The sequence below is a fragment of the Xenopus laevis genome, chromosome 6S, assembly GCF_017654675.1.
Source record: "Xenopus laevis strain J_2021 chromosome 6S, Xenopus_laevis_v10.1, whole genome shotgun sequence".
Classification (NCBI taxonomy): Eukaryota; Metazoa; Chordata; class Amphibia; order Anura; family Pipidae; genus Xenopus; species Xenopus laevis.
In genome coordinates, this window is record NC_054382.1 from 40220965 (window position 1) to 40244842 (window position 23878).

General features: G+C 36.3%; 1 protein-coding gene across 4 annotated transcripts in view; it reads right to left on the reverse strand.

Moving 5' to 3' along the window:
• top2b.S (DNA topoisomerase II beta S homeolog) overlaps positions 1-23878 on the reverse strand; it is a 50979-nt gene that overhangs the window by 7782 nt on the left and 19319 nt on the right. For 3 of the 4 annotated variants that reach the window (XM_018269283.2, XM_018269284.2, XM_018269285.2), the window contains 26 exons: positions 23135-23236; positions 22888-23025; positions 22228-22366; positions 20555-20712; positions 20348-20473; positions 20074-20184; positions 19778-19883; positions 19366-19475; positions 19156-19248; positions 18946-19060; positions 17479-17600; positions 17247-17395; positions 16916-17147; positions 16658-16792; positions 11985-12185; positions 11658-11853; positions 11299-11390; positions 10860-11018; positions 10264-10347; positions 9796-9990; positions 7890-8028; positions 5506-5670; positions 2457-2676; positions 2283-2344; positions 2083-2196; positions 1633-1743 (listed from right to left, as the gene is read on the reverse strand). In XM_018269283.2, the coding sequence (XP_018124772.1) occupies positions 1633-1743; positions 2083-2196; positions 2283-2344; positions 2457-2676; positions 5506-5670; positions 7890-8028; positions 9796-9990; positions 10264-10347; positions 10860-11018; positions 11299-11390; positions 11658-11853; positions 11985-12185; positions 16658-16792; positions 16916-17147; positions 17247-17395; positions 17479-17600; positions 18946-19060; positions 19156-19248; positions 19366-19475; positions 19778-19883; positions 20074-20184; positions 20348-20473; positions 20555-20712; positions 22228-22366; positions 22888-23025; positions 23135-23236 (3574 nt within the window). Of the gene's footprint in view, positions 1-1632; positions 1744-2082; positions 2197-2282; positions 2345-2456; positions 2677-4114; positions 4814-5505; positions 5671-7889; positions 8029-9795; positions 9991-10263; positions 10348-10859; positions 11019-11298; positions 11391-11657; positions 11854-11984; positions 12186-16657; positions 16793-16915; positions 17148-17246; positions 17396-17478; positions 17601-18945; positions 19061-19155; positions 19249-19365; positions 19476-19777; positions 19884-20073; positions 20185-20347; positions 20474-20554; positions 20713-22227; positions 22367-22887; positions 23026-23134; positions 23237-23878 lie in introns of those variants that run through there. The other variant, XM_041567531.1, reaches the window with a different exon arrangement.

Genomic DNA, 23878 nt, shown 5'->3' on the forward strand with positions numbered 1-23878 from the left:
ATACTGCTTGATCTCTCAGCCTCATTTGACACTGTAGATCACCCTCTCCTCCTCCAGTCGCTTGGCCTTCGTGACACAGCCCTGTCCTGGTTCTCTTCTTACATCACCAATCATTCCTTCAGTGTCTCCTACAATGGAGTATCATCTTCTCCCCTACCTCTTTCTGTTGGAGTTCCTCAAGGCTCTGTCCTGGGACCATTACTATTCTCCCTCTATACTTCCTCCCTTGGCAAATTAATAAATTCGTATGGTTTCCACTACCACCTCTATGCTGACGATACTCAGATCTATGTCTCATCTCCTGATCTCAACCCAGAACTCCTAACTCGCGTCTCCTCCTGCCTGTCCGCTATCTCTATCTGGATGTCGCAACGCTACCTTAAATTAAACCTCTCTAAAACTGAAATGGTTCTCTTTCCTCCAAGCAACACCAGTAGCATCCCCGAAGTATCCATCATAGTTAACAATTCCACTATCACCCCCTCTCCCCAGGCCCGGTGCCTTGGGGTTATCCTAGATTCTGCCCTGTCATTCACTCCTCATATCCAGTCACTTATTAAATCATGTCACTTCCACCTAAGGAACATATCCAAAATACGATCATTTATCACCCAAGACGCTGCCAAAATTCTTATTCACTCTCTCATCATATCGCGTCTAGACTACTGTAACTCTCTTTTAATTGGCCTCCCCCTCCAGAGACTGTCACCTCTCCAGTCCATAATTAACACTGCTGCGAGGCTCATACACCTCAGCAACCGCTCCTCCTCTGCCTCGCCATTCTGTCAATCCCTGCACTGGCTTCCGTTACCTTTCAGAATCAAATTCAAATTAATGACACTGACTTTCAAAGCACTTCACAACTCTGCTCCACCCTACATCTCTGAACTCATCTCTATATACTCACCCACTCGCTTACTACGCTCCTCTACTGACCTGCTACTCAACTCTTCTCTCATTACCTCCTCACATGCTCGCATTCAAGACTTTGGAAGGGCTGCACCCCTCCTCTGGAACGCTCTCCCACGATCTGTCCGACTTTCTCCCAACCTTTCTGCTTTCAAAAAATCTCTGAAAACGCACTTCTTTCGAGAAGCCTACCCTCACTCTGCTTAACTACCAAACGCAACACCACATTTCTCACCCACTTAATTCGATCTTGCCCACTCCCACACCTTGTGTATTACTCCCTTCCCTTTAGACAGTATGCCTATGCATAGGGCCTTCCTCACCTCTTTGTACCTGTATTGATTGTGATGTTTGTTACTCCATATATTCTATGTATGTAATTCATGTGATGTAGTTGTATAATCACAGTTACTTTACAGTGCTACGCAATATGTTGGCGCTATATAAATACATGTTAATAATAATAATAAATAAGGATTAATAATATCTTAGTTTGGATCAAGTACAAGGTATTGTTTTATTATTACAGAGAAAACGGAAATAAAATTTGGATTATTTGATTATAATGGAGTCAATGGGAGATGACCTTTTCGTAATTTGGCTCTTTCCAGATAATGGATCCCATACCTGTACTTCTTATCCGTCACACCCTACTCCATTTTTTCATCTATACATAGAGAGCAAGTAATTGACCCTAACAATCCATCCCCCCGAGTCGCTTACCTTTCTCACTAGATCCTTTGCTAGTTGGCTTTTCTGTAGATTTGAAGGAATATGAGGAGTACAGAGGGGAGGGTTCATCATCATCATCGTCACTGTTATATTTTGCAGATTCTTAAAAAGCAAGGTATTGTATTTATGTTACACAGAAATGGTAACGGTGCTATTCAGCATAAACTCTGTATAATTACCTATATTTTTATGCAAAACCTCTAATTTAAAAGAATGATGGGGATATAAGGAATTACAGGAATATTTTAGATTTCCTTAAATATTATCTTTGCACATACAATGCATTTTTTTAATCCATAATGGAGGTTGAAACTCAACTTTTTGCACAGAAACAGTCAATCCTATCCTGGCACATATATCAATAGAGGATAAGGATACAATCACTCACATGGGCCAATAACTGAAGTGAATTTTCTAACATCTGTTCTTCTCTTCTCTTACCTTTCTTACTAGATCCTTTGCCAGTTGTTTTGTCTGACGTTTTGAAGGAGTATGAAGAGTAAAGTGGGGAGGGTTCATCATTGTCATCATCATCACTGTTATATTTTGAAGAAGCTTTAAAAAAAAAAAAAAAAGTCTTTATATAATTTTATGTATGCATTAGAGGAGTAAGAGAAAGTAACAACAAAAAATTGTCATACCTTCTACTTTTTCTGAAGATGAAAATATGTAGTCTTTTTTCTTTTGTGATTCTGAAGGTTTTCTATACAAAATAAAGAGTGGGTCTCATGAGAAAATGAATAGCACTTGTAAATGGCTGATCACAATACATACAGTTATGGCTCATATTAATATTTGACTATATCTCTGCTTACTGTGGGGCCGGGGTAGACTTAAAAGAAGAGAATTCATAGTCGTCCTTTTCTTGACTGTCAGACAGAACATCATCATCATCCCGACTATTTGCAGCAGGAGAAGACGGGGGTTTTAAGTCATCAAAGTTATTATTATTATTGCGGCTAATGACACCTTCATCGTCATCATCATCTGCATCTTCCTCTTCAGAGAAATCAAACGTGTACTTGGGCCTTTCGGCTAGGAAGAAGTTAAAAGACATGAAATTAGAAATAGGTATGGGGTCCGTTATCAGGAAACCCGTTATCTAGAAAGCTGAGTGGCAATACCCCATAGACTCCTATTTAATCAAATCATTCTAATTTTTACATTTGATTTCCCTTTTCTCTGCAGTAATACAACTGTACTTTGTACTTGATAGTAACTAAGCTGCATAAATATTGGCTGCAAAACAATCCTACTTTTTAAGGTTGGAAGGATTTTTAGCAAACTTAAGATGTGGAGATCAAATTTATTTATTATTTATGCTTGCTTAATTGCTTGCTTAATTACTGCATCCCCACACTTCAATACTTTGTAGTGCCAGCTTTTGCAGCAATAAAAGCTTTACATTTTTTTTGGGTTACGTATGCAGCAGCACTGCACATTGCGCAGGCGCAAGAAATTCTCCTGGGTTGAACTGAGATCAGGGCTTTGAGACAAGTAAACATACAGTCGTGTTCCAAATAATAGCAGTACAACATCACTAACCTGATCCATCACTGTATCATTGTGTAGTAGAGTAATAAAAAACCAACAGACCCAACAATCATGCCATGCATGATGCTGATTCTTTGTAAATGAATCATTAATTAAGGCTTGTTCAAAATAAAAGCAGTGTTTAAAATAATAGCTTGCTCCAAATAATAGCAGTGTGGAGTTCAATTAGTGAGGTAATTTATTCTGTAAAGAACAGGTGTCAATTATGGCCCTTTTTTAACTAAGGAAGGCAGCAAATGTTGTGCATGTTGGTTATAGTGACTTTCCCTTGCACTAAGGTAACACTAAGAGGCTATCCATAGATGTAGTTCCCTTATGTTTGTATTTATTTATGCTGTGTTAAAATTGTTAATGAAGTTGTTTTTAATTTGCTTCACGTAGTGAGCACAAATATGGCTGCCTTGGGTATGTCTTTGTGACACGCATGGTTACCATGGGTGTGGCTCCTGTGATGAAGCTTTTAATTTAGAACTGTTCGGATTGGTTGAAATCTTAAGTGCCCTTGTTATTGGCTGTATTGTGTATAAATCTAATTAGTGGAGAATGGTATAAATACCTTGTGAGTAGAATTCTCCTGTAGCCTATGACTGTGAGAACATGAAACGTGTTGCAAGTCTGCCTGCAAAATTTCTTGGTGGTTATTAGTTTGTCAAACAACCCCAAAACACTGAATTCAAGCCACAGTACACAGTGAAGCATGGTGGCACAATCATCATGATATGGGGATGTTTCTCATACTATGGTGTTGGGTCTATTTATCACATACCAGATCATGGATCAGTTTCAATACATCAAAATACTTGAAGAGGTCATGTTGCCTTATGCCGAAGAGGAAATGCCCTTGAAATAGGTGTTTCAACAAGACAATGACCCCAAACACACCAGTAAATGAGCAACATCTTGGTTCTAGACCAACAAGATTGACGTTATGGAGTGGCCAGCCCTATCCCCGGACCTTAATCCAATAGAAAACTTGTGCAGTGACATCAAATTGTTGTTTCTGAGGTAAAACCAACAAATGCAGAAGAATTGTGGAATGTAATGGAAGGTGCCAGAAGTTGGTTGACTACATGCAACACAGATGTGCAGCAGTTCTCAGAAACAGTGGTTATACAACTAAATATTACTTCAGAGATGAAAAGGAAAGCAACATCTTGAAACATTTATCAGTTTAATGCTTGAGTTTGTAACGAAGAATGCTGACACTGCTATTTTTTGGAACAGCCTAATATTCCCTTTTCTTTACTTTCTGAAAGGAATAACACAATTTGATACAATTTTCTTCATGTTTTGTTTTGGAATAGAACGTGCATTTGTGTGTATGGAAATTAAGATTATTTTAAGGATTTTGGGCTTTAGTCACTTTTTTATGCATACTGCTATTATTCTGAACACAATTGTTCAGAAAACAAAAAGGTAAATGACCTGCACTGGACCAGTCAAACATCTGCTTACAACCAAACTGAGAATCTGTGCCGTCATTCAAAAACTGAAGTGCACAAACATCACTTGACTAAGCTGAACAGCCTGGATCAATTGTGCCTGGAAGAATGAACCAAAATCCCTTTCCAAAACTGCTTAAATCTTGTAGATACTTAGGAGTCCATTTACAGGGGATCTATTATTAAAGTTAAAGCAAACACAATATTATAGTTTTTTTAAGACTGTACATTTGTACAAACAATTGTAAAAACATTACATTAAAAAACATTTTCATTAATTACATAAAATCAAGAGTGGAATCTGTTATTCAGTATAACAAGAGAAAGGATTAAGGTTGTAAATACTTGAAGGCACTGCAGATAAGTGAACTACAGGGAATAAACACTCACTACCCATAAGCAATGGCAACTTCCATAGGAGGATCATCATTTTGGCATTTTAAGATCCTTGATAAACGCCTGAGTGAGGCCTGCAGCTAGGCGTAGTCACTGCTCTATAGGAATGCCCAGACAAGTTAGTTTTATTCACTGAACTATAAAAGTCTGGATATGGACTATTATTATTTGGACTATTATTGTTATACTATGCAGCCAATTTCTATTGAAATGAGTGTCCAGCAAAGGGAAATAAATATGCCAATTCTTAAAGGAGAAGGGAACCTAGAATTACTAGGGTTTGTCAAGTTATTAGGCACTCACATTGATTCTAGACAGTAACATCCTATCCCAAACAGGCACTACTCCCAAACCACTATCCCAAACCGGCACTGGTGCTGCATTTTTATAAATAATGGAATAAATTGAAATATTCAGAGAAGCAATATTGTGTGTCCCAGGCAAGTTCCCCCATATTTCTATTCATACATACCAGCTGCTCTCCTTAGGAGAGAGTCCCGAGGAATGACCACAGGCTCTGGCTCAGCTTCTTCCAGGTCACTCTCTGATTTAGACTCAACATCTGACCAAGGGTTTCGCTTTTTCAGTTTCTTGGTTGATGACTTGGGTGATGATACATTTTTTTTGACTCGAGGACCTCAAATAAAAAAAAGAGTGAAAGTTTAAACAGACTGCCACAAGTCAACTCCCATTGTATTTTAGTTTTACTGTCTTTGCTTACAGCCAGGTCAGTTCGCTTCAAAAACCGTACATAAAAAATGTATTATTTCAGTTTAATGTCACCTTCTTAATACCACCAAGCTCTCCATTAACCTGGCATCAAAGCAGGCATAAGACAAATGTGCAAATATGCCTGTACTCTACCCAAAGTTCTTCCTGCTACCTTCCAGATGGCATTATCCGTCAGTATGATGGGGTCATTCTTCCACTGTACAGAGCACTGGTAAGGCCCCATCTAGAATATGCTGTATATGTATGTATGTATGTATGTATATGTATGTGTATATATATATATATATATATATATATATATATATATATTTTTTTTTTTTTTTTTTTGCTATACCACCATCTATTTGTATACTTTTTTGAGTGCGCATACCCAATATACAGTCATATGAAAAAGTTTGGGAAGCCCTCTTAATTCCTTTTGTTTTGTTAATCATTGGCTGAGCAACTTCCTTTTAATATATAACATGCCTTATGGAAAGTAGTATTTCAGCAGTGACATAAATTTATTAGATTAACAGAAAATAGGCAATATGCATCATAACAAAATTAGACAGGTGCATAAATTTGGGCACCCAAACAGATATATTACATCAATACTTATTTGAGGCTCCTTTTGCAAATGTAACAGCCTCTAGACGCCTCCTATAGCCTTTGATGAGTGTCTGGATTCTGGATGGCGGTATTTTTGACCATTCATCCATACAAACGGACATCCTGCTTCAAATCATCCCATAGATTTTCGATGATATTTAAGTCGGGGGGTGTGACGGCCATTCCAGAATATTGTACTTCTCCCTCTGCATAAATGCCTTTGTAGATTTCCAAGTGTGTTTAGGGTCATTGTCTTGTTGGAATATCAAACCCCTGCGTAACTTCAACTTTGTGACTGATGCCTGAACATTATCCTGAAGAATTTGTTGATATTGGGTTGAATTTACCCGACCCTCGACTTTAACAAGGGCCCCAGTCCCTGAACTAGCGCACAGCCCTTTCTCATCACCCTGCCATACAGATTTTCTTTGTGCAAATTGTGCTGCATTGTAGAACGATGTACAGATACACCATTTGCAGCAAGATGTTCTTGCAGGTCTTTGTAGGTGATCTTTGGGTTGTCTGTAACCAGTCTCACAATCCTCTGCATATGCCGCTCCTGTATTTTTCTTGGCCTGCCAGACCTGGGTTTTACAGCAACTGTGCCTGACGCTTTTCATTTCCTGATTACATTCCTTACAGTTGAAACGGACAGTTTAAATCTCTGAGATAGCTTTTTGTAGCTTTCCCCTAAACCATGATACTAAACAATCTTTGTTTTCAGATCTTTTGAGCGTTGCTTTGAGGATCCCATGCTGTCACTCTTTAGAGGAGAATCAAACAGAAGCACAACTTGCAATTGGCCACCTTAAATACCTTTTCTCATGATTGGACACACCTGCCTATGAAGTTCAAGGCTTAACGAGCTAATCCAACCAATTTGGTGTTGCTAGTTATCAGTATTGAGCAGTTACATGCATTCAAATTAGCAAAATTACAAAAGGTACCCACATTTTTTGCACAGCCAGTTTTTCACATTTGATTTAATTTCATACAACTGAATACTGCTTCACTAAAAGTCTTTGTTCAGAAAACACCTATGTACTCAAGATGTTCCTGTGTTGACTGGAGTGCCCTCCGTTGATTTGTATTCTTGAATAGAAGCCAAGTCACGTGAAAACATTAAGGTGTACCAACAGCTATGCAGGGGAAGTCCCTGTGCCTGGCAGTCTCCTAAACAAAAACTACTGAGCCTCCTACTAAAAACCAGGAGTTAACATGGGCTCCAGTGATGAAAACACCTAGGGAAGAGTGTTTAATTGCTACAAGACTGCTTTCACCTCACAAACGCCTAAGCTACCCCCAATCTTTATATATAATTCAAGGCAATGTTCCTTGCAACTCTATAATGCTATTTCACAGATGTGGGAGTTGACGCATGGAAACATTTGACTTAATTCCCTACTATTTACTAATACAGGAGTACTTGGCTGGACACAAAGTATGGAAAAGTATAAACCAACGTCATTAATATAAAAAACACTCTGGAATTTCTGGAATTCCCGGAATGGACCAATATGCTTAGATACCTACCAGGTTCTTTTTTTTCCCTTTTGGGCTTTACAGGTTTTACAGGAGTGGTAGTCAGGGAATCTTCTGCACCTCCCTCTGCTGGAGCAGAGCCAAATTCCTCATCAAACTCCATTTTCAATGCAATAGAGTCCATTTCACCCTTAAACAAAATTTAAAACACAGCTGGTGAATTCTCAAGAACAAAGTCATATTGAGACAGTCTATTTTGGCAGCAGATAATTTGTTGAGGGTGTGCAACAAATTACAGCTGCAAAGAGACCTTTGTAAGAGGCATGTGTGGAGCTGAACATATGCAGGGCCACAGAGGAGGGATAAATCTTTGCAATCCACTGAAGAAAAGTGGCAATATCTGATGACATGCAATTCACTATAGGCAAAGAAACAGTTAATCACTCTACAGAAACATGGGAACTGAAATGTGTTCAATGCACAGGAGAATCATGCTGGGGTTCCACCTCCACAAGGAGGTATTGAATTTGGTTTAATCACTAGAAAAAATGTACATTGCTACAAACAATATTTTTTTTATTGTGTGATGCTAGCCCAGTGATGGGCAACAGCCCATTTGAAGTTGTCAGACACAAAACCCTGGCTTGTATAAGCAAGAACGGCACCTCAGGTAATTAAAAGGGGAAATATACACCAATTCACCATCCATCTGCATTTCTGTAGGTTAGAAAATGTTCTATAAACTCTTACACAAGCCAGCCTCTCAGTTCAGAGATAGTGTTGCAAAGGGGGCAACATCCTGAAAAAACATGGACTCGTAACATGAAGCTACCAAATTACACAACCATCCGAAGAAGGGGCTTTTAACATTAGTTCACTGTATAGGACTTGTAGTGAACATAATGTTTGCCTATAGTTTTACTCAGTTTTTTTGTTATTTCTTGAGCAAAATAGGGCAAACAGTTGAAGCTACTCCATGTTTGGTCCTTCAATGTAAGATATTTAGACTATCAAAGCACAAATAACACCACTGCATAATGGACTTCTGGTTTTATCTGTGTTTTGGGAATCTAATATCAAAACTTAAATGTCCCTGTTTTTCTCAAGAAATAACAAAAATCTGATTTTTAGTTGTTAGAACAATAGAACAATATACAAAAAGTATGTTTAGCACAAGTCTTTTATATTGAAATCATTTTAAAAGGGGGGGGGGTATACTGCCCCTTCAAAGGGGTGGTTCACCTTCAAACAACTAGTTAGTTTCAGATAGATCACCCGAAATAACTACTTTATTCAACGACTTTCTATTTTCTACTTGTGACAGTTTTAATTAAAGTGTAAAGAATAATTTTTCACCTTCACCTGAAGCAGCCCTGGGAGGGGGGGGGGGTCACCGACCATGTAAACTGTTCTAAATAGATACATTTAGTTGATACATTTATCTTTGTCCCTGCTGAGCAGAATCTCTGGGTTTCATTACAGGCAGCTGTTAGAATTGATACAATAGTTGCTAATACTCCAGAGATGCTGATGAAAAATATATCAACTAAATGTTGAAAAATTGTAAAAGTCTCTGCACCTGAATTACTGAGCTGCCAGACTGAAACACCAGAGATAGGAACATTCAACTTTAAACTTAGATTTTGGGAAAACAGTAAAAAATAAAAAATGGAAGGTAATTGAAAAAAATTCTTTATTTCTGGAGAACAATCTGAAAACAACTGAATTGAAAAAAGTGTTTGGAAGGTGAACAACCCCACTTTAAAGCAAGTCATGGGAAAACCACCATAATATCCAGCTGGGTCCAGATTTGAAATTACTGTAATTATTTGCCTCCCAATTCTATTTACTACAGCAAGTATCTTAGAAAATCTTGTACCGCTAAGTTCTAACACAAACATATATAAGTTTCAAAGATACAGCCACTGCAGACAATCCTTTTAGCAAGTAGACTCACCTTCTTTTTCTTTAGCATCTTTTTGCTGGCATCTGCCTTCATTGCACTGATTTGGGGCTCTACTCTCCTACCATAAAGGGATGGCAAAGTCTCTTCAAGCTGTAATTTCTTTATTTTGGGTTTGCCAATTTTGCCCTTTATTGCTTTGCCTGCAAACCCAGCCATAACGTCTTCCCTTTCTTGTGCTTCCACCCTCTGCAATAAAATAAACAGATTTACATCTCATTGAACTAAGTGTTGTATTTGGCAAAATAACTCATCTTCATATCAGTGAAGTTTGTTCACTAATTAAGGTAGAATTGCTTGAAATTGACATGTGAAGGAGATGAAACTGTAAAGGAAGAAAAATATCAAATGTATAAATGCCTAGTTGTGATTAAGTCCAAAACAATTGTACTTGCTAAGAAATGAATTAGGAACATGATTTTTACAGTAAGCTTTATCATAAAAAACAAATAGGATACATACTTCTAGTTCTTCAACAAAAGCTGCCAAGTCTTCCTTCCACAGGTCAGATGGAGACTTCCTCTTGAGGTCATTAAGTTCTTTGGTCTGAAACACAGATATTTGATTTTATCTCTGCTATGACAGAACCCAATTTTCCTCAGCTAGGCCAGCATTTTCATTGTAGTGTCCCTAATGATTAAATTTCTTCTGTGAACTGCGAATTATGATACTGTATAAATCTGACAGTATTCTTATTGCAATTATTATAATACATTATTTGCAATAAATATCCTATTTTATGAGAAAAGTTTTCAAACATAGTTCCTGTTTCTATTCTAGCATAGGAATTAAAACCATTATAGTTATGTGTAGATGCGTACCCTATGGCCCTCATCCTCATGGCTACAAGATAGATAGATAGATATATAGATAGATAGATAGATAGATAGATAGATAGATAGATAGATATATATATATATAAAACTTAGTAATCTTTCTGAAGCTAGCACATGTTTTTTACCAAAGTAGGAAACACTATATTGTTAAAAGTTCATTAGTTGTTGTTGTTGCAGGTCCATTAAGAACACAAGAAAAGACAGCATATGTTTAATCTATACCTTTATATCCCTCTGTCTGACAAGCTCATCTACTTTTTCCTTTGAAAGGCTCCAGAGAGACATATTCAGAATGTAGTTAAAATCTGGTCCTGATCCAGTGCCAGAGTCCGATGAATTGTCTTCATTTGGATCTTGAAGAAGGTCATCCTCCTCTGTTGCCTATAATATGAATCAGTCATTTTTATTTCCTGGATACAGTCTATAAAGCTTTAATGGGAACCCCTCAAATATATGGTAAGTTAAGGTGAAGGTTGCTACTACTGTCCCCATTGTTTATTTGTACAGCAGCAGCAAACTACTATGTTTATTTTTACACAGCCGGCAGGAGGACTGCAATTGCCAGTGTCATTCTAGGTGAAACATAAAAATCCTTGGCATTTTAGTTATTCAGATTATAAAAATAGTAGTTATACTGTAAAATGTATTAAGTGGCACCTACTTTTTCTTGTGCTTCCTTCCAAGCTTTCACAGGGTCTGACTCAAATCCTTTCTGTACCAACATCTGAATTAGATCCCTTTTGCTTTTGTTCTCTTACAATGAAAATAAATAATATAGTTAGATACTTTATGTGAAGTGAAAAACCATTTTATGGACCTTTCTAAAACTCAAAAAATATTAACAATCACGTTTTATAAAAATGATGGCTGATCTGACTGAAGAAGCAGTGATAACCGTAAAGCTGAAGCTCCTTGATGCCTGCAATAGTGCACTTAACTTATATCATATATTTATAAAGTAAACTGAACAGCACCAAAACCAAACTGCTAAAGCCAATACATAATAGTACTGGCACATACCTATAGTGATTTTGCCTTGTATCTTCTCAAGGATGAACCGTGCTTGATTACTCAGCCTTGCAGCTTCAGCTCCCAACATTCCTATCAGCCATTCTTTGCGCAGGGTGTAGTAATGTAACCGGAGATCAAAGAATTCCTTCAGAATGTCCTGCACAGTTTCATATTTCTTTAAACAGCCCATGTGGTCAAATAATACCTGGAGAAAAATATAATTTATATAATGATGATAATAGATTAATACTAACTGGGTCTTTAATATCTGCTCCAATACTACTTATTTAAAGGGTACAATAAAAAAATACAGGTGGTGGAAAAAAAACCATTTACCATAGAATTGCATGTAAGACTTGTTTGAAGTTTGAAGACTTTATGCAAGCCTACAGCTTCTGCCTGTGCCAACTTTTCTTCTGTCATTTTGACAACAAATTTCACAGTTGTGTCTGTATGATACTCTTTGTAATCAGAGATTAATGATGGTGTTTTGTCTGTTCCATTGAGCATGGGCTCCAACACTTGTTCTTTGTAAACCTACCAAGATATAAAACAAAGATTAAAATAACTTTCCCCCATGTTGCCTTTGTCCCCCTGTACCAGTTGAAGTCCTGCCAGTCATGAGAATTAATACCAAAAATTCAAAATTCACTTCTGGACGTTAATCCTGCAAAACGACTCCTACCTTATAGTGTACTACAGACATTCTGAATACACTGTATTGATCAATAACATGTGAAACGTGACTGGACTGTGAATTTAAATGGTTACACCCTTTTTTGGAGGGACAGAGGGATTAAATAGGGTGGAGGAGCGTGTTTGTATGTAAAGCCTGAATTAAATCCATGCACTAAAGAAATAACCATTGCTGGCACTGGGGAGGGTGAGGAATGCCTCTGGGTAGAGATTTTGACTGGGCAAAAGGTTACAAAGAGAATTATCATAGGTGTATGCTATAAACCACCTCGTATAAGTGATGAGTATGAAGCCCAGCTACTCTTACAAATAGAAGCAGCTTCACAGCTGGGTCAAGTTATTACTATGGGTGACTCCAATTATCCAGACATTGACTGGGATAATGGGGTTGCCAAGACAAAAAAAGCTAGTCGTTTTGTAAATATGCAGAATGACAACTTTTCCTTCCAGCTCGTTCACTAGGAATAACTCTCTAAGTTCTTGTAATAACTAATAATACTGAACTCATCTCTAGCATTTGTGTGGGTGAGCATTTAGGGAATAGTGATCATAACATGGTCTCCTTTGTGCAAACTTTGACAATATAAGGGCATCTCTGCAACATATTAAGTGGGAAATGCTTTTCATAGGTTTAAACACAGAACAAAAATGGGAAGTCTTTAAAATGCTGCTTAATATACATGTATATATTCCCCTTGTAATATATCCCCGCTTTTTTTTTTTTGTTCTCATCAACCAGCTGACCCCCCTGATATTAAGGGTTCCAACACTTCCTGCTTCATTTTTTTACTATTAACATATTTAACATTTAATTTTGGATTCTTTTTACTGTTTGCAGCAATATCCTTTTCCATATCGATTTTCTCTTGCCTGATCGCTTTTTTGCATGATTTATTGACCTCCTTGTACCTTATAAATTATTCGGCTAACCCAGGTAACTTGAAAGCCTTAAAAACACGTCTTTTCTTACCCCCCTCAACACCAACAATTCTTTTGAATCAAAAAGCTTTTGCTTTGCAAAAGGAACAAGGAGGCCAATAAATCATGCAAAAGCAGCAAGCAGTAAAAATAATCCAAAATTAAATATGTTAAAAATGTTAATAGTAAAAAAATTAAGCAGGAAGGGGTGGGACCCTTAATATCAGAGGGGGGTCAGCTGGTTGATGAGAACAAAAAAAAAAAAAAGCAGAGATTCTGAACTCATATTTTTCGTCTGTCTACACAAATGAGGAACCAGTTAATGAAGGTTTCCTTCTTAATAGTCCCAATTCTAGTAATACAACTAATGATGCATGGTTCACACATGAGGAAATTCAAAAAAGACTAGAACATGTTAAGATTCATCCCAGGGTACTTAGCGAGTTTAGCTCTGTGATTGCTCTTTACTTAATTTTTCTGGATTCATTGAGGTCTGGCATGGTGCCGAGAGACTTGCAAATTGCTAATGTGGTGCCACTATTCAAAAAGAGATCCCGTTCTCAGCCTCAAAAGATACTGGACTTCATAGCAAATCATAATACTATGAGTCTGTGCCAGCATGGTTTTATGCGTAATAGAACTTGCCAGATTAACTTAATTTCTTTTTAAGAGAAGGTGAGCAGGGACCTCGATTCTGGGATGACAGTGGATGTGATTTGCTTGGACTTTGCTAAAGAATGTTGGCCTGGAACATTGTATTTGTACCTGGTATACCCATACTTATACTAACTAGCGTTTAGTATCACAATAGGCTTTGATATTATGTCTGTCCAAAAAATCATCTTAAAGGCATCAACTGAATCAGCCATCACACTTCAGTGAATTCCACAACCTCACTGTCTGGACTGTGAAGAACCACCTACGTTGCTTCAAATTAAATTTATTTTCTTCTAGTCTGAAGGGGTGGCCTCTGGTATGGTGATCCACTTTATGGGTAAAAAGGTCCCCTGCTATTTGTCTATAATGTCCTCTAATTTACTTGTAAATTGTAATCATGTCCCATCGCAAGCGCCTTTTTTCCAGAGAAAACAACCCCAACCTTGACAGTCTACCCTCATAATTTAAGTCTTCCATCCCTCTAACCAGTTTTGTTGCACGTCTCTGCTCTCTCTCCAGCTCATTTATATCCCTCTTAAGGACTGGAGTCAAAAACTGCACTGCATACTCCATATGAGGCCTTACCAGGGACCTATAAAGAGGCATAATTATGTTTTTATCCCTTGAGTTAATGCCCTTTTTATGCAAGACAGAACTTTATTTGCTTTAGTTGTCACAGAATGACACTGCCTAGAATTAGACAACTTGTTATCTAGAAAAACCCCTAGATCCTTCTCATTTAAGGAAACTCCCAACACACTGCCATTTAGTGTATAACTTGCATTTATATTATTTTTGCCAAAGGGCATATATAACCTTGCATTTATCAACATTGAACCTAATTTTACAGTTTGCTGCCCAGTTTCCCAATTTGGACAAATCACTGTGCAAAGTGGCAGCATCCTGCATGGAACCTATAGTTCTGCACAATTTAGTATCATCTGCAAAAATAGAAACAGTACTTTCAATGCCCACCTCCAGGTCATTAATAAACAAGTTGAAAAGCAAGGGAACTAGTACAGAGCCCTGCGGTACTCCACTAACAACACTGGTCCAATTAGAAAATGTTCCATTTACCACCACTCTTTGTAGTCTAGAGATTCTCTATCCAGTTACAAATACTATGTTCCAGGCCAACATTCCTTAATTTAACCAGTAACCTTTTGTGTAGCACTGTATCAAATGATTTAGCAAAGTCTAAGCAAATCACATCCACTGCCATCCCAGTCCCTGCTTACCTTCTCATAAAAAGAAATTAAGTTAGTCTGGCAAGATCTATTACGCATAAAACCATGCTGGCACACACTCATAGTATTATGATTTGCTATAAAGTACAGTATCTAATCCTTTATAAACCCTTCGAAAATCTTTCCTACCAAGGACGTCAGACTAACTGGCCTATAGTTTAGAGGCTGAGAACGGGATCTTTTTTGAATAAAGGCACCACATTAGCAATTCGCCAGTCTCTCGGCACTATGTCAGACCTCAATGAATCCTGAAAAATTAAGTAAAGAGGTTTAGCAATCACAGAGCTAAGCACGCTAAGTACCCTGGGATTATTACCATCTGGCCCTGTACCTTCTTACATGTTCTAGTCTCTTTTGAATTTCCTCATGTGTGAACCATGCATCATTAGTTGTATTACTAGAATTGGGACTATTAAGAAGGTAACCTTCATTAACTAGTTCCGAAAAATATGAGTTCAGAATCTGCACTTTTATTTTCATCAACCAGCTGACCTCCCTCCCTCTGATATTAAAGGCCCCACCCCTTCCTGCTTAATTTTTTTACTATTAACATATTTAGAAATTAACTTTTTACTGCTTGCTGCAAAGTTCTTTTCCATATCCATTTTAGCTTGTCTTATAGCTTCTTTGCATGGTTGATTGGCCTCCTTGTAACTTATAAATGATTTGGCTGTTCCAGCTAACTTGAAAGCCTTAAAAGCACACCCTTTTCTTACCCACCTCAACACTTCTATTGAACCAAAAAGGTTTTGTTTTGCAACGACATTACTTGCTTACAAGGGGAATATAAGGACATGTATATTTATTAAGCAGCATTTTAAAGTCTTCCCATTTTTGTTCTGTGTTTAACCCTATAAAAAGCATTTCCCACTTAATATGTTGCAGAGATGCCCTTACACTGTCAAAGTTCTGAAAACACTGTCAACAAACAGCTTTGTCTAAATCATCCTCGTTTTCATGCTTTTCAATCAGATGTTCATTATGTTATCTTATCATAACTTGTTTGTTAAATACAGCCATATACATTTTCTCATTAATCAATATTTAAGTAATATTTTCCATGGAAAAGAATGCTAATGAAGTTTTTATGGATGTAGATCATAATAGAAAATTATAACAAAAAGTAGACCTTAGCTACACAAGTGCTTGCACAGTTGCAAAGATTATTCAACATCTTTCATATAACTTTTCAGCTTTTAAACAAATATAACTGAACGACAGAATACTAATTATGTGTATGTATGTATATATATATATATATATATATATATATATATATATATATATATATATATATATATATATATACACAAACACACACACATAATTAAGCCAACTTTTGTATTTAAATAAATGTCTCAAAATCCAAACTTTACTCTTCCATTTGCAAATGAATAATTCAGAATTCTCTTTTTTTTTTTTTTTTTAATACTCACTACAAATCACAAAAAGAAAAGCCATAGGGTTAACAAATACACCATCAACACAAACCTGGGTCCATGTCCTAACAGGAAGTTCTGTAATTTCAACTGTGTTCCGGTCAAGCACAAATATTTCACCGCTCATTGCATACTGATTCTGTCCCAGTTCCTGAATCGTACCTTTAAAATTCTTGTAGCTTGGAAGCTGTAGTACAAACATAAATGTTAGTGAATTAAAAGGGAAAAAATAACTATATTCCAATAAGCAAGGTTCCATAACAAATATCAACACAGTTATAAGACTGTACAGTTAACTATGTTTAGTTACCATTGGATATGGATCAAGACCATCCAGCATTCTCTTCACATTATTGACAATTTCTCTTGTGTCGTAATTGGGCAGTTTACATGCCCACCCAGTACCGATTCCTTCTGCTCCATTAACTAAAACAATGGGTATAATAGGAATGTACCACTCTGGTTCTACACGCTGGTTATCATCATACAGGAACTTCAAAAGGTTATCATCCACAGATGGAAAAAGCAATCTTGCCAGAGGACTGTAATACAAAGAAAAAAAAAGAATTGTACTTTACCTGTGAAAATATGATTTCAATGAAGTGCAAACAATGTAACACCTGTTCATAATACACAATTACCTTAACATTGTAAAAATATAACGTGGGCTGGCAGCATCCTTTCCACCATGGAGTCGAGTACCAAACTGACCAATTGGCTGCAGCAAACTCACATTGTTACTTCCCACAAAGTTCTGTGCGAGATTTACTATTGTCATCATCAGGGCTTGCTAAAGGGAAAAAAAAGTAAAATGTACTGAATGTATTATAAATAGTCAAAAAGTGAAAAATGAAAAGGCAATTTTGTGACTACCTCTCCATGATGGTAAGCGGACATTTCAGCAACAGAACCAGCCAGCTGAGCAACCTTGACTTCCCGTTTATCATTCCTCTTAAAACAAGTAAACAAAACTTTTCTTTGCCCAGGCTTTAAACCTAAAAAGTGAAAAAATAGAAAGATGAGGACAGACAGATAAATATTCTCACTCTGAATATTAAAATTACCTCCAGCAATTAAAGCTATCGAACATGCACTTCTTTGGGTGTCGGATGTGCATTTTAAAATATCACATTAGTACATTAGTCATTTCAGACTGAAAACTAAGGGGATCTCACTGATTGGCCAGGGAGGTAGGTATTCTTTTGAGGGGGAAAGGACTAACAGGATACAACTGGAGGTCATAGGCAGTAACCACACCAGAAGACAGTATTTTTTTGCTCCATTCAGCACTGGCACCATATTTCCCCTGCACTAGCTAACTAGTTTAACATTCACCCTTAAAGGAGAAATAAACCCTCTTGCAATTGGATTTATGTTAAATGGGAACTATCGTGAAAATGAACATTTAATATTAGCTTCCTCATACTTAAGTAAGAAACTTTTTAAATACAATCAATTAAAAATGCATTGTTGTGTTTTTATGCAGCAGTTGGGAGTCAGATGAATGATCCAATATACCTTATGGGGTGGCTCACTTTCCTAGCAGATGTATTAGAACTTACTTAAATAACGGATTCCAGTACAAACAATCTAACAAAATAACTGCCGTTTGCACAAATTCTGCATGTAGAGAGACATGATGTCTGGTGATTTTAATAGAGTAGCTCTAATACATCTTCTAGGCAAGGAGCCCCCCAATAAGATATATTGGATCATTCATCTGACACCCAACTCCTAAATGAAGACAGATTGAGGAGAAACAGATGCTGATAGAGGAATAGTGAAGATAAACTTTATTATTTCAGAAACTGTACAGAATTTTTAGAAAATTTCTTATTTCAGTATGCTGAAGCTTATATTAAATTTTCATTTTCGCGATAGTTTCCCTTTACAAAAAGTGCATAATCACTACCAAAGTTCCTAAAATGTAATTGTACAAAAAATAATTTATATTACTCGTCCTCTCCCTCAAATTATTCAAGTCCTTCAACCCCCCGTTTGCTTTATTCCATGTGGAAGTGATAGCATAAAGTTTCAACGGAGAGTCTAGAGTCCCAGAATCCATCACTTTAACCCAGATAATGGTGAGGGAGGAGTTGAAAGACTGGGAGCATTAAAGTTCCCTTCAAGTCAGAGATATAGTGGTTCCCTCTGAATCGGAGAATGAAAATTAAATATACATTTATTTCTGGTAGTGTTTATGCACATGTTATACAATAGCCTATCTGAACGAGCTCATGTCAATAAGTGGGGCATGTTATCCCTTTAATAACATGAGAACCCCTGGGCCACTTACCGGTCACTAAAAAAGTAGCACAGAAAGCAGCAAATTTTACTTACCATCAACAAGAGATGGAATAGATCGCTCATTATCAGAGTTTGAAAAAAGAATCAGCTCCTTGTTAATGAAGTCATTGTAAGTCAAGTATTTTGTGGCTGTACCATATAAGAATTGCTGTGGGAAACAAAATGCACACAGTGAATGATGACCACATACAGAATTGCCCTTATACCCTTTTTCCACACTGGAGTTATTAGCTTTCATTCTACCTCAGGTAATCCATGAAGCCGCCGTTGTCGCCGGTCTTCCATAAAGTTTGTGAGCCATTCTTTTCTGTCATCTATTTTCTTTTTGCTAAAAGCCTGAGATTGAGATACACAATTTTATAAACAAAAAATATTTTGAATTTTTTTTTTCAGTTTACACTAAACTAAACTACTTAGTTTACTTAAAACAAAATTTTAACTTGAAAAAAATACCAGAGTGATTGCTGCATCATCTTCAGGGCCTGCATATCTAAATATAATTCTGTGCCGGTCCATGTCAGCAAAGTATTCCTTTGCTTCCTTCGCAGTGCTGGTGCCCAAACCTAAGCAGTAAAAGATCACACTTTATTATAATCAGTCAGGGCTCATCATCTCAAAGCTATACACTTTAAATACAGAGAGAACAGATAATAATAGATAAAAATACATGACATCAGGGACAGCTTAAAGGGGTACATAAGTGAGACAAGTTAGACCTTAGTTACAGAGTTAGTCACAGAAAAAACAGTCACAGAACACCACAGTCTGAGTTCTATTAAAACTAAAGGTTACATTTTCTACTTCAAATCAGTTTGCGTGTTTCACAGCCGATTCTGTCTCTGGTACCCACACTCTATAAACAAACCTTTGTAATATTTTATCTTCCACAATTTTTGGTTTTCGATTTGTTTTTTCCATTCTTCAAACTCAGGAATACTGTAGAATGAAAGCTCCTGTTTATTCTTTGTAGCCTGTAATTATATTTAAAAAAAAAAAAAGCATAATTAACACGAGTTGCATCAACAAAGCGCCATTTTTTCACTGACCAGAGTTACAACAGCACTGCAATTAAATGAATAGAGTGCATCATATGTATATCTGTATCCAACAAGCTGTATGTAAAAAAAAAAAAAAAACAAAAAAAAACAAAACAGTCCAGACCTTCACAATCGGCGTGATAAATTCTTCAAGGAAACTGTGTTTCAGTAGAGATGGCCAATTGTGATGGAAAAAGTTAATCAATAAGCCTTTGATATGCGAGCCATCTTGATCCTGCGAGAACAAAAGCAGTGATTTAAAAATAAAATATTAGTCACTGATTATAGTTCCAGTGTGACAACAGAAATTCCATATAGAACTATAAAATAGACCATTACTTTTTAGGACAAAAAAAAAAAAAATCTCCTTTCAATACGGTAGCTACCTAAAAACTTACCTGATCTGTCATTATCATAATTTTGCCATAACGCAAGGTTTTAAGGGATTCATTGTCGTCATAGCTTTTTTTGTACTGCAAGCCAACTATTTTAATGATGTTGTTTATCTCAGCATTTTCCATAATCTGCAGACAGAAGGAAATACTTTAAAGGAAAGCAGTGCAGTAAAAGGGAGAAAAAACTATTACAAGTTAAGGCACTTTTACCTGTTTGTGGGATGCTTCTCGAACATTGAGAATTTTCCCTCTGAGTGGAAATACACCGTACCGATCTCGTCCAATGACACCTAAGCCTGAAACAGCTAAAGATTTGGCAGAATCTCCCTCAGTTAATATCAAAGTGCAGTCCAGGGAATGTTTTCCACCTACCAAACAGAAAAAATAAAACTATGAACCAAGGAGTTATAGATCTTTCTGTAATTTGGATCTTCATAACTTAAGTCTACTAGAAAATCATGTAAATATTAAATAGACCCAATAGGCTAGTTTTGTTCCAATAAGTATTAAGATAATTAGATCTTAGTTTGGATGTAGTACAAGGTATTGTTTCATTATTACAGAGAAAAACAAAAGCATTTTTAAAAATCTGGATTATTTGAATAAAATTGAGTCTATGGGAGACGGCTTTTCTGTAATTCAGAATCCCATATCTGCACTGATTAATGGCTAATGTGCCTTTAACACATTTAGAAACTAATTGTGTATAAAGGATTATAACTTAGCAGCAAATATAGAATATATAAAGCATACCACCTTGTGCAACACATGAATTGTTCTTAAAGTGTCACAGACACTAAGAAACTACTTTTTAAAATATGAATATACATTAAAAGTTACTTTTTAAAAGTTAAATTTTTTTTTAATGTAATGTTAAACGTTTCTTGCGGAGAGGTCTGTTTTTGTAAGTAATTGTTAGTTGAAGTTCCTACACCTGACTGTTTTGCCAACCTAACTGTCCCATCTCAGCCTGTCAGTTAAAGTTTCTTATAATGGACTTCTGTTGCTTAAGTATGGCAGCTCCCTCATAGACGAACACAGGGAATCAGATAGCCAATGTAAAAGGATTGGGCAAATACTTTATGACAAAAATTATAAGTAGCATGGAAGGCCAAAATTAAGATAGATGTAAAAATATTCTTTCTGTTGTCAGTATCTCTAACACACATTTTGCCTGTTTTAATTAAAACTAAAAATCAGTTTCTTGTTAATTCTTAACATAAAAAGGGCAAAGAGAGAAAATTAAACTGCAGTTCCAACTTTCTAGTTTATGTGAGAAATTGTATAATATAATAATAATAATAATATAATAATAATATACTCAATTACAGGTAGACAGATGAGAAGGTAGGAATAGTAAAAACAATTTGAGAAACACAAATTTAGCATGAGCTCTATTTAATTTGCAAAGATTTGGGGGGGGGGTGTTAAAGTTGAAAAAAGATATGCATGATGTATAATGCCCCTCTAATGGTAAAGTCCTATTTAGTAACATGTGATATTTCTCCCCCACGTTTTATTCATTTTGCCTCATCTTATCTTTAGAAAATAGCTATACAAGCTTTATGGACTCATTAACAGAATGTTTTTGGGCTGCTTAAAAACTCTATACTTTTAGATTGCTCTTTTGGGCAGGCCCCTCTTCAACTCTTGTATCTGTCATTTGTTGCTTTGTATGTAAATCTATATGTTTACATCCATTTATTGTACAGTGATTTGGAATATGTTGACACTTTATAAATACATAAAAATATTAAAGTGCCTGAAACAACCTTATGTGATACTACCCTAATATCGTATTGCTAAATCTGGATTGTATACTTCAGTGTATACAGATTCATGATTTGTTTTTTGTACAATATTTAAAAATAAAAAACCCTTACCTGCATCATTAGCATCATCAAGCTTAGGAATGCCTTTGATTTTACTGTGTTTCACAGATGAACATTTCTTATTTAGCTGCGTTTGGGCCTTGAATTTAACCCAGTTTAGAATGCTCTCTACTATGCCACAGTTAGATGCCTGAGGGAAAAGAAAAATTGTGTGTAAGTTCAAATAAATCTCTGATGAAGCTTATTAAAAAAAAAAAAAAAAAAAAAAAAAGATTTCAATATGAAAGTGCGATCATTTTTCTGGTGATAAGTGTTTTTAATATGGTATAGTGCAAGTTTGTTTGCAAAATTTTAAAGTGATAATGACAGGCTCCTATACGATTCATAACATCATCACTTGGTTATAGTACCAAGAAATGTAGGATCTCCAATGTCCCAGTTTCACTTTAATTTTCTTTTATTCACTCTTAGAAAAAGTCAATGACCTGTCAGATGACGTGACTAAATATACGGGTTTGTCCACTGAAACAGAACCATGTATATGTGCTTAGCATACCTAATGAGAATAAACGGGTGACTAAGGCCTGGCAATTAAATTTAATAGTATTTTTCATGTAATAAAACAAATACCGATACTTCACTACAGATTTCTATAGCCTCTTTTGTACAGGAACATTTTTTTTTTTTAAAAAAAATGAAAATCAAAATTACCGCCTTTGAAAATTTTTCCGACAGTTGACATTTGGACCCAAAACTTTTAGGCTGGAGTGTCATATTTTCTTTTGTTTGAGAATCGAAAGTTGGGTTTTCAATCAAGCAGTTGACAAAAACCCAAATGTGATTCTTCACCTGTAGAATGAGGGAACATGGAGATTATAAGTAATATTCCTTTCTAAGGAATATATTGATGTAGAAATATGGATTGTATTAGTATTTTATATTTACTTTAAAAACGCACCTGGAAGGGCTTCACAGAAACACCAGCTTTGTTCTTCTTCTTCACAACTTCAATAAGTTTTGACACAATTTGGTCTACTACATAATCTACATGTCTACCACCCTGTAATAATAAAGATGATGAAGTTATAGTGGGCCATTCAAGGGTGTATAGAAGATCTAACACTTAGGGGCCGATTCATCAAGGGTCGATTATCGAGGGTTAATTAACCCTCGATATTCGACTAGGAATTGAAATCCTTTGACTTCGAATATCAAAGTCGAAGAATTTAGCGCAAATTCTGCGATCGTACGATCAAAGGATTATTCCTTCGATCGAACGATTAAATCCTTCGAATCGAACGATTCGAAGGATTTAAATCCAACGATCGAAGGAATATCCTTCGATCAAAAAAACTTAGGCAAGCCTATGGGGACCTTCCCCATAGGCTAACATTGACTTCGGTAGCTTTTAGCTGCCGAACTAGGGGGTCGAAGTTTTTTTTAAAGAGACAGTACTTCGACTATCGAATGGTCGAATGATTTTTACTTCGAATCCTTCGATTCGAAGTCATAGTCGTAGTCGAAGGTCGAAGTAGCCCATTCGATGGTCGAAGTAGCCCAAAAAATACTTCGAAATTCGAAGTTTTTTTACTTCGAATCCTTCACTCGAGCTTGATGAATCGGCCCCTAAGTGAAGCCTACTACAAGGGCAAATAGTAAGCAGCCACAAATTTGAAGGACTTTATAATCTGAGTAACAATAG